This window comes from Panicum hallii, chromosome 5 (genome assembly GCF_002211085.1).
Source record: "Panicum hallii strain FIL2 chromosome 5, PHallii_v3.1, whole genome shotgun sequence".
NCBI classification, from domain to species: Eukaryota; Viridiplantae; Streptophyta; class Magnoliopsida; order Poales; family Poaceae; genus Panicum; species Panicum hallii.
In genome coordinates, this window is record NC_038046.1 from 43,889,743 (window position 1) to 43,900,712 (window position 10,970).

Here is a 10,970-nt window from a genome sequence, read left to right on the forward strand (position 1 = left end):
CAAGTACCTTAGGCAAATCTGCAATATTAGCCTCAATCTTGGATTTGAGGATGTTTAGTTTTGAAGTTGCTCTTGATCTTCTTCTGAACTTGATGTCTCAGAGACTGCTGGAAATTCTGCAATATCCATGTACATTCAGCAATTATTAGGAAAAAATTGTTTAAATATTGCTGTGAAAAATTATTGAGTTTGGCACACTAGTCATGCAAGCTAAGTGAGAAAAGCCACAAAGAGAGGGAAGGAGAGGCAAAAATTCTATCACATTGAACTGCAGTGATGCAAGGGATTATGCTGAAGAAAAACTGTGGAAAAGAAACACATATCCCATTATCCTATCCCTGAACACAAATAAGCGGCTAAGCAAATAGAACCCAAATAAGCTGCTAAGCAAATAATGCAACATGTACTGACCAAATACACAGCTAAGTTAAAACATAAATTACGACGTAACAAATAAAAGCCGCCAAGCTTGATTGCTTCACTCCTGGGAATCATGTAACAGTTTGAAAGTAACAGGTTTTACTACTGTTTTTCTCAAATGCAAAGAAAACTAAATCCCTTCCACCTTTTTCTCTGGCTCAAAGTCACAGTTTAGGTTAATAGAAAAGCCTCTACATTCCATACGGTCTCCGAATGTAACCACGCGACACTGGATGCTCGGATGGCTTTGTGTTTCCACAATTAATCCCCAGAGAAGTGGTAATTTCTTCGCATACGCCCTGAGAACGAACCTGCGGTCTATGGAACACAAATTGCATCACCTCGCCACAAGAGGGCGGGCCCGTCCCAAATCCTAGTACGAGAGCGAGGCAGGAAGACGGGGCGGTGTACCCTGGCTGGCAGGCGGGCGGGCGGAGCGCGGCGAGGCGGTCGACGGTGGCGTCGGCTAGGCGGGTGGCGGTGCCGCGGACGTGCTCGAGGACACGGCGGTCCAGATCGGCCAGTCCCTCCTCCAGCTCCTCGACCTCCCTCCCAAGCGCGTGCGCCTCCGCCTCCGCCTCGTCCCCCGCGGCTGCGGCGGGGACCAGGTCCTTGCACTTGCAGTGGTTTGGCGGGGCTCCAGCTTGGCCTGGCGTGTGGGGACCGTCAGCCATGTTGGGTTTGGTGGGGGGCGCGGAGCCGAGGCAAGTGGAGAGGAATCGCAGGGAGGGAGGGGGAAGAAGGCACGGCGCACGGGACGACGAGGGGAGCGGAACGGATTCAATTTGGGAGCGGAGGGTGACCAAACTGGAGCCGGGGAAGAAGGAAGGAGGTCGCCGGGAAAGACGAGAAGAGTGAGAAGATGAGCATGAACGACGCGCAACGGCTCGGAGGTGGAGCTCGCCAGGACACCAGGCGAGAAGAATACATGATGAAAAAATTTGCAATACAGAACGAATACAAAGCCTGGCGGAGGGCGGCACAGATCCAGATAGAAAAATTGACGGCGTGGATAAGCACCTCTCAGAGCATACGTTCGGTAACTCATTTTCGAGATATGCCTACCGGTTTCACCCCAGCTGAAACTGAAACAGAAAAACGTTAAAAAAAAACTGAAACAAAAAAGAAAACGAGATCTGCTGGAGTTGCTGTCGCCCCGCGTTACCTTTTTCTTGATCCTCCCCCGCGTCCGTCACCAACACTGCAACCACACGGGCTGATCTTCATCCTCTCTCTACGCCAGGGAATAGCACTCCTTTGATCAGATCAGAGTTGCAGCACAATCCATGATGACGCGCGGCTCCTGCCCTGCAGCCCCCGCCACCATCCACCCTCCCGTCTGCCCCGCTGGCGCCACAAGTACGTGCTGCAGCATTCTCCTCCCATCTTCCTCGCGTGAGCCGCTAGTGTGTCTTGGTCCATGTCGCCGAAATCTCGCCCTCATTTTTGGGATTCGACTTTCGGGCAGGTGGATCTCTAGGACTGGTGCGGCCGCGGGTGGTGCTCTTTGGCGATTCCATCACGGAGCAATCCTTCCGCCCCGGCGGCTGGGGCGCTGCACTCGCTGACACCTACTCCCGCAAGGTATATTCAGCAACCCCTCTTAATATTTTCCTTCCATCGTGGGGCTTACCCACTGCTTCTTTGGTGAACTGGTAAATAAATCTTACTATATCTTGATTTGGATGCTCGGATAATTTCTGAATTTATGCCGTTACATCTGGTGATTTTCTTTGTACAAGGCTGATGTAGTTGTCAGAGGTTATGGCGGATACAACACAAGATGGGCTCTTTTTTTGATGCACCACATCTTTCCGCTGGTAAGACACTTCCATCCAGATTATTGCTGCTGGTGTCCGTGCATGTAGTGTTATCAAGCTATTATTTAGCATACAAGATTGATGTGCTGCAAATCATCATATGCACTGTAGGATGGTATTGCACCACCTCTTGCAACCACTATATTCTTCGGAGCTAATGATGCGGCCCTTTTAGGAAGAACTAGTGAGCGACAGCATGTCCCAGTTTCAGAGTATAAAGAGAATCTCAAAAACATTGTTAATCATTTGAAGGTAATTTCTTTCTGATAATAAATAGTTAATATTTTTACCATGGCTTTTATGATGGATATGCTTGTATCATTTTTCTATATTTACGGGACTCTAGTACATTTAATGGCTTCTCTTAAATATCTGATCTGGTATTCTTTAATTACGATCAGCATGCTTTGCACCTATAAGCAATAACATAGTGAACTTATATGGTTCTCATGTACAATATGAAGGACTGTGGGTTGTTGAACGAAATGTTTGTGTTAAGTGGGCATAATGTAAGTTGGATAAATCATGATGGTCTAGTCAGTGAAAGGGAAGTAAAACTCACCTCATGCCTAATATATCATCTTTTATCTGTTTTAGACCTTCTATTGAAATTTAGACATTTACATAGTTAGTCTAAGTCAGTTACATAGTTTCGGATGGAATCATTGGAAGATAGACATTTATACATTTGATACTGGTATTAGTTTATTTATAGAAACTTTGGATCAATATTCAGTTGTCATTCTTTAAAGCTGTTGTGCAAATTTTACTGTAACCTCAATGCAGGATTGTTCAAATTCCATGGTTATTGTACTTATCACGCCACCTCCTATCGATGAAGAAGGAAGGGAAAGATTTGCACGGTTGGTACAGTATTACTTGTTGAACTCTTTTTCATATGTTTGTTCTTGTAATTTTAGCTTATGACTATTAAAGAAATAAGTAATAATAAAAAGCAAAGACATGGTGTTGATTTTAACTCTTGTTGTGTGACTGGAAGATGATACAAATTATTTCGCTATAACTAATAGTTGGGCTATAGTTCTATTTGATCATGGCACTTTTCTAGACTTGTTCCGGAGTGAGCTATAATTTATTTACACTAATTATTTTTCAGTCAGTTTTGTTTGTATTTCTTGGTTATATGTTTTAGAATTATCTTTAGGTTTTCTTTGTTAATATACCCAAATAATTGTCCTTAGATAGAAGCGCTGGGAAGCAATAATCAACATGACTAAACTAGGATTTACATTCGCTACTAATATCACTACTATTAATGCCTTCTTATATCTTTTACCAATTTCTCTTTTTGTTGGTGACTCGTGTGTTTCATCTCTAGCATACCCCTATTTGCTTGGGACTTAAAGGCTATGTTGTTGTTGCTATTGTTATCTGGCTTTCATTTGTTGTCTCCACATAGTAACCAATAATGCTTCATTTGCCACAAGGTTTAACATGCATTACATGTCTTATAGCGATTCTGATGATTTACTCTCCAAAGGTCACTGTACGGAGAGAATGCGAGGAAGCTACCTGAAAGGACAAATGAAATGGCAGGTGTCTATGCTGGTCAATGCATTGAGCTAGCCAGAGAAATGCATATTCCCTGCGTTAATATTTGGTCAAAGATGCAGGAAACTGAAGGATGGCAGACGCTTTACCTAAGGTAATACTTCAGGTTCCGAACTTTGCATTTGTTGTACATAGCACTATAGCAGCTGTAACTGCTGTGTTTATATTCCAAGTATATGTGTAGTGTAATAGATGTTCTATGTAACAATTTCTATTGTTACAGTCATTTTCTTTTCGATAATCTGATGCATGATAAAATTCCAAAGATTAGACGTTTTATTTATATTATATTTTCTTGTTGGAAGGATACAATGGGTTTTTGTTGATGTTGCATCCTTTTCCATCAATTGTAAATGTAAGCTAATTTTGTTAGATGAAATCTAGATTCTTGGCATGGTCTTTATCCTGCATTGTTGATAGATCGTTGTTTCATTTGTTTTCGTATTTTGGTTTCACACTAGTTTATAGAATATTGGATTCACAGTGTGACATAAGAGATCGTCATGGGTTTATGGTATTATGGTGGAGTTAACATCATGCATATATTTGTCGGGATTCCAACTATATGAATATTGGCCAATAAATTTAAGAGGTCGATGACTTTGTTTGCTTCTATCTGCCAAACTAGTGTTTTCGTCTGCAGTATAGGCAAGCTTGATTGTATAGTCTTGTAAACAGAAGAGAACAGTTTTCTTGAACCCCTACTTTTCTTCCAGAACCTAATATGTCAATAATCGTTGGAAATGTTTTTGTATTGATCTGTTAGTGACGGCCTACATCTGACACCAGAAGGAAATGCAGTTGTCCACAAGGAAGTTGTCAAAACTTTGAGAAATGCTGGTCTGAAAGCAGAAGACATGCCGTACGACTTCCCTCATCATTCCAAAATAGATGGCAGTTGTCCTGATATGGCTTTCCAATGAAGTAATTTCGTGCTGTGTATGTTTGGAGTTTGTACTGCCAGCTTCCTTCATTGAAGGTTATGGTTTCCTCTTTGCAAAGCAAAATGGAGAAATACTTCTGGACGATGCTGAGATTCTTCAACACTATCCTTTTTTTTCTTTGAAAAATTTAGCTGCCATTTCTTCTTTGTAAGAAATACTGAACTATTGCTCAGTGTAATGAGTATTAGATATGGAAAAACAATATATATGTATGTAGTTCACATGTGATGCCCGTTTGCAAAGCCACCCTTCCCTACTCAATACTAGAAACATGCTTTTATTCAATAAAGGGAAACTTTATTGAAAAGGGAAATGAAAGTTCGGGCCATCTCCTGGGAGTGGTTCGTTTATGGTCACAAGCTCTATTAATGGTGATGTAGCTCCCAATTTCACCACTATTTGTTGATTTACCATCATCGTTCAAGCTGCAAGGTTAGTGTCACAGTGCATCCACGAAATTTGCAATGCTTATAAGAAACAAATGCATCTACAACCATCCTTCTAAGCATTTTTTTAGAGAGGGCTAAAAGGTGGTTGTGATCGTTGTGAGAGCACATGGTTCTAGGTGAGATGGACTCTTCAGACACCTTATGCGAGCATGATTCTTGAGGAAATTTGAAAGAGAAATTTTCATGCTCGTTTGCGAAATCTTTTTATCGGGCTCCAGAGTCATCGGGAGGATCCGTGGCACAAAAGTTCTCTTTCTCGAAAGATTCATCATGAAAGATCGAAACAGAGGGACAAGGCTTAAAATTAAACAAGGGAGATGAAGGTCGTTCTGTTTCATAAGGATGAAAAACAGGCTTAGGTGAAATGAACGGGGATACAAACTTCACCTCCTTGGGTAGGTCATGATCAAGATAATGCTTTGCTGTCGGAATTTCTGGGCAAGAGAAAGGAGTGGCAAAAGCAGTTTTCCTAAATTCATTATAGAGGTTCCCTTGTGATGATTTTTCTTGGAGAAGCTTTTCTAAAGGGCATCCTATAAGAAGATCAAAATTGAGGATGGGATAGATGTGAAAGTCTAGCTGAACCTTAATTTTGTCTATCTCGATCGGCACTGCCCTTGCGATCCCCGACATTCAAAGATAAGTCCCGAAGGACTTTTGAAGAGTCTGTTGGTTGGGACTAGAGGCATGCTTCCTATGAATGTGTCCATGAGGAATTCGGACATGATGCAAGCCTCGGCAGTTGGGTCGTGAAGGGCTTCTACGGTAGTTCCCCTTATTGAACAATAGATGATCGTGGAAGGTGAGCTAATTCGAATTGCTTTGGAAGAGCGTCTCACTTCCTCCGACCATTCCTCCTTGACAAAAATCTTTGTTGGGAGAAGAAGGGGTTGCCGTGGGTAACTCGCAAAGGTAATTCGAGGTGTTTCTAAAGTTTTCATAAGGTCATCCTTGAATTGGAAAGAGAACTTTGAAGGTTGAATTTCTTCTTCCTTCGATGTTTGTGGTTCAGGAGAGGGCTCAACAGATGAATTTTGGGATGTGGAAGGTAAAGGGTAGGATTTGGCTGATGAGGGGCTCTCATGGCGCGAATTGGACTCCTGGGGCTCGCAAGGATAGGCAAGAAAAGAAGAGTTCCTTAAGATGTGATCTAGGGTTTCTTTTCCTTCTATTGGAGTTTTATGTGCAAACAAACCTCCAACAACGATGTCGAGATGTTTGGCAGAGTCCATGTGTCGGTTCCGAAAATGGCCAGCAGCTAAACCTACTCAAAGTGTGTATCGCGTGTCGTGATTGGATGTGGCCTAGCACACAATGATTCAAGATCTATACTGGTTCAAATTGTGCTCTATGTCCAATCGGGGTCAGTCGGATGTATTACTTGAGCCCAAGTGCTCGTGAGAGTTGGGGAGTTACAAGCTTTTGAGCGGAAGCTATAAGATTCAAGAGTCTATGGGTTAGGTCTATCGAGAGATCGGATCCCTTTCCTAGGCGGATGACCCTCCCTTTTATAGTCCAAGGGGGGCTCCATTACAGGGGAGCTAAGGGTGTGAGGATAGAAAGAAAGGACTCCCGACCCCGCCGGTCGGGGTCGTCGGCTTCGTTAGTTGGGCCTTCCCATCCCGTCAGTCGGAGTCTTCCGGTGACCATCGTCCAAGTCCTATGTCGTGGGGCAAGCGTCTTGTCTTGTCCGTGCGCGTCATGCTCCATCGGCCAGTGGTCGTGGGGGCATCGATAGATACAGTACAGCTATCACACCCCATTCCTGGCACCTTGCCCGGCTATCCCGGCGTGACGAGGGGGCATTCCGACCGCATCATGATGACGTTTCGCCTTGTCCTTTTGCGAGGATAGGCGAATAGAATAGTGGCGCCCTGCTGCCATAGCAGAGGGGACTGTAACTTCCGTGGAGGGAGTGGTTGGCCGTGTACGACAGGTTGACCCCGAGGCTCATCCTCATCCTTCGTACCTACTCCTGGGGCCCGCTAGTAAGCTGGCCCTAGCCTCCCGACCAGCCTGCCGGTCGGGGAGGCGGGCACGTGTAAGGCAGAGCCTAGTCGGAGTCCTCAGTCGGAGACTTGGTACTGACCCAGCCTCTGACCATTCCCATAGTTGAGAATATGGGCCTTGGTCATCCCGACCGAGTTGTCAGAAGGGGTTGTGGACCGAGACGGCCTAGATGAAGTTGTTGCCTTTATACGGACGGGTGCTTATTCCAGGCGCAGCCTTGGACTGGTCAACGAGAAGTGAGCCCGTTGGGGACCCTGGGTCCCTGGACCCGTCAGAGGCCCCCGAGTGGCTTCATGATTTGTTTAATCGTGAAGGCGCTATTTCTCGTTGTGCTGTACCTTCGCCCGGGGTGAGGAATCGCATCGCTCTATCTCATCTGCAGAGATGTAGCGTTCAAGGGAACCACCCTTGTGACCGCGAGCCGGTCAGTCCACGTAATAAGTGCACCACGATGGCGCCAGTTGCGTATCTCCAGCGCGGAATATCGAGGGCTGCGTGACCCATCATGTCGGCTCGCTGCGGTGGTGCTCCCCCTGCACCTCTTGTGAAGATTTCCCTTCTTTTGAGGCGGAGCCTTGCATCACGTGGCAAAGCCGGCTCGCCGGATAGGAGGGTACCTGAGCAGCTATACATGGGGGCCTCTAGAGCCTCATTTTGAACTCGTCCCAACCTGAGTCGTGAGCGAGCCCTCCCTTGAATAATGGAGTTGCTTTTAGCCGGTGTGTGTCTGCCTGACGGAGCTGGTGGTTCTTTCAGCATCCGGTGCTAGAAGAATGCTCGTGAGCGGTAAGGATAACACGCTGGCGACACCGTCCATCCGAGCTTTTCGCAAGCTTGATCCTCCAAGTGTTTTTCTCAGGTGATCGGTCTAAGCGGGTGCGTAGGCAGGACACCGTCTCCATCGGGCAGGTGGCGCGGCTTCCTGAGGCACCTTGGGAGATCAAGGGTGAGGCGTTAGCTCCCGACGGAGGATGTGTTAGTGCTTCCATCAGTCGGGTACGGGTACGGGGAGAAACTCCTCGACCCTTCCTGGCGTAGCGCATGCCCGTGGGAACTGCCTGGGCCCCAAGTGGATTTGGCTTCCCCATGTGACTCAGCCTCAGCTTGCATCATGGGAAGGCTCGTTCTTCCTAGGCGGCTAAGGCTAGGATGGAGCTCCTTGCTGTCGTTTAAGATGGCGAGGGAGTTGGGCCAGCGGCTGCGGCGGATGGACTGCTTGCCGTTATCCCCTACCAGATTATCCTCAAGGAAGGGGGTGCAAGAAGAAGGCTTGGGAGGAAGATGTTCCTAGCAAGCTTCTCGCACTTGTAGCAGCCCTCCTTGAGGTTCCAGCGTTACCATCCTAGTGGTGGTAACGGGTTTTTGTACTTTGTAATGGCCATGGGCCGACTGTACTTTGTAACACTCATTTGCTAGGAATAAATACGTTTATTCTGGAGCATTTTGTATCTGCTGCGTCCGACCGGGAGTCTGGTCGGGGGTTGACGTTTTGCCATTCTTCCCGAGTGGAAAACATGGTACCCCGACCCGCAGTAGTCCTTGTCATGAAGGAGGGCGGTCGGGTCGGTGACGTCATGAGCGTGCACGCATAGAGCTGGCCCCATCCGCAGTCTCCATGATCGGAGGGTTTGAGTCGGCGTCATTTGCTCGATGGCCCGAGTGACATGCTTGGTGAGCTCCTACCGGGTGTGCCGGGGTAAAAATTCCGGGCGTCCGAGTGGAATCCGGTCCGTCGTTCATGATGGGGTTGGCATAGCCCGCAGGTGGCATTCCACTGCTCCATGAACCCGCCTCCCAGCAGATGCCCGAGTCATCTGACCAACTCAGGAGGCCCGTTGGCCTCTCCTCGATGGAGATTATGTGGGCATGCTCGAGGTCCAGATCGGACGAGAAGGTTAAGATAACCCGGATCGCTACCTGAGCAGACCAGGCGAGGGCCACTGGGGCTCACCTACGTTTTCCCCCGTGGCTCTGTTCGACGCGAGGTGGCCTCAAGTTCTGTCGACCCGAGCCCATGGGACTGTGTGTGGCAGAACCGCTTGAATTATTCCGGCTCAAGTGCGCAGAACATTGCTATACAGGCGATACGACCTCAACGCACTTCAAACGGAACAACCCAATGGTGTGTCGGGTAACGTCCCGATCAAACCACCGGATTCCAGATCGGTCAAGCGTACCTTGCACGAAGGCGAGTCCAGAGATACAATCACCGTCACATTTTTACAACATATGCACATGTAGTTATTACAAACCGGGTTCTGGTCGAGTACTGCAAACCTAACTAAAACAAATTTATACAAACCTTGTTTGAAAACTTCAAGTTTTAACGGACATTATTCAGAGATGGCAGCGAAAAAGAAACAACAACACGACTACTCGTCGCAAAGCAGGCACCATACTTAGCCCAAAGCATGGCGTCATTCCGAAGGGTCATTGCCGGCCGGGGACGGATCCCATTCCACGAACCAGCCAGGTGGTAAAGTGTAGGGCCAAGGAGAACTAGCAACTGAGTCCTTAAATGACATACCTAAAAACCACATTACTAGCAAGACTGAGTATACTAATACTCAGCAAGGCTTACCCGTCAATTGGGTATACTTAGCCCATAACTAGACCATGAGAAGTTGAAAGGCTCTAGGTTTCTTTTGCTGAAAAACAACAAGAGTATATCCTTAATTCCATATTTCAACTTTCAGATTCTAGTTCAATTAGCCATTCTAAGTGAGCATCTATACTAGACAAGCAAGGTAGATATTAAAGCATACATCAATATTGTTCCATCAACTGTTGCTCTTGTTACTCTATGTGGCAGAACTATCAAGCAGTCTCAATTACCGCGAAAAACGAACGATTCCTGAATCGAATTTCATAACCTTGCAAGGGATTCTAACTCACACGCTCAGAAACTTTCCTTTCCGGACAACCATTCCCCTCATATTCCGGGTCGTGGATCAGCGCCACCACAAGCGACTGCAGGACCATACGCACATCCAATGTGCAGGACGTACGTCTACAGCATGACTGTACAACCGTACTCCTGTCTGCTATGCAGAACGTACTCCCACACGTCGGTACGTGTGTACATAAACCAAAAATTCGAGTGGTGGGGGATATGTCCACTTGCCGGGCCAATCAGGTACTAGGCTTACCGCGTACCATATTTACGGTATGTGGCTAGTATTTTAAAACACTTGACCACCACTACCACACACTGCGGCCTTATCAAATTGATCAACACAGACGGGGTACCATTCCATGTCATGGTACTGCACATAACACTGTCCGTAATCCTTATAGTGATTATAAAATAGTAAACAATAAACTCCTATATCGCGCGAGTGACAGAAAATCACTCGACTTCTGCCAGTCCTATTAGCAAAGCATCTACTCGATAAGGACTTGGAAACATTACATAGGTTCCTGGGTTTCATGCAACTAGGGTTTCATAACAACTCCTAGCACTTAATGCACAAGATAGATATATAACAATATAAGTGCATAATTTAAAATACTAGGTTATGCACCGGGGCTTGCCTTCACTGGTAAGGCTGGGGTCAGTGATGTCAGTATCTTCAGAACCTGGGTTCGGGGCTTCAGAAAGACCCTAGGTGACGTTTACTTGAGCTTCAGAAATACCCTCGTCGGGTTCGGGGATTAGCTCGTAGGTACCGTCGGCAAGTGTGGTCAAATCTACATGATATGCAATTATTTGAAGCAAATGCTGATTATTTTATTTTTGCGATAAAGTTACAATC

The 10,970-nt window shown here is 46.3% G+C and overlaps 1 protein-coding gene across 4 annotated transcripts; it reads left to right on the forward strand.

The window, feature by feature from the left end:
* Nucleotides 1-1,586: 1,586 nt before the first annotated feature.
* Nucleotides 1,587-4,998, forward strand: LOC112891684 (GDSL esterase/lipase At5g62930). Of its 4 annotated transcripts, none has more exons than XM_025958608.1 (7): nt 1,587-1,779; nt 1,889-2,004; nt 2,163-2,240; nt 2,352-2,492; nt 3,027-3,103; nt 3,742-3,906; nt 4,602-4,998. In XM_025958608.1, exons 1-7 carry the CDS (start codon nt 1,707-1,709, stop codon nt 4,717-4,719), a joined length of 768 nt encoding a protein of 255 aa, XP_025814393.1. In that variant the 5' UTR covers nt 1,587-1,706; the 3' UTR covers nt 4,720-4,998. The 4 variants fall into 4 exon arrangements, with proteins under 4 accessions (XP_025814393.1, XP_025814394.1, XP_025814392.1 ...); XM_025958609.1 differs by having other exon boundaries at nt 4,614-4,998; XM_025958607.1 differs by having other exon boundaries at nt 1,593-1,779; nt 4,579-4,998.
* Nucleotides 4,999-10,970: the final 5,972 nt, after the last annotated feature.

Excerpts from the sequence above, each read along its gene's own strand:
- LOC112891684 (XM_025958607.1), top strand. The coding sequence starts at position 1,707 with ATGATGACGCGCGGCTCCTGCCCTGCAGCCCCCGCCACCATCCACCCT. Across the intron at positions 1,780-1,888 it reads CTGCCCCGCTGGCGCCACAA|GTGGATCTCTAGGACTGGTG; the intron begins GTACGTGCTGCA and ends ACTTTCGGGCAG. Across the intron at positions 2,005-2,162 it reads CTGACACCTACTCCCGCAAG|GCTGATGTAGTTGTCAGAGG; the intron begins GTATATTCAGCA and ends TCTTTGTACAAG.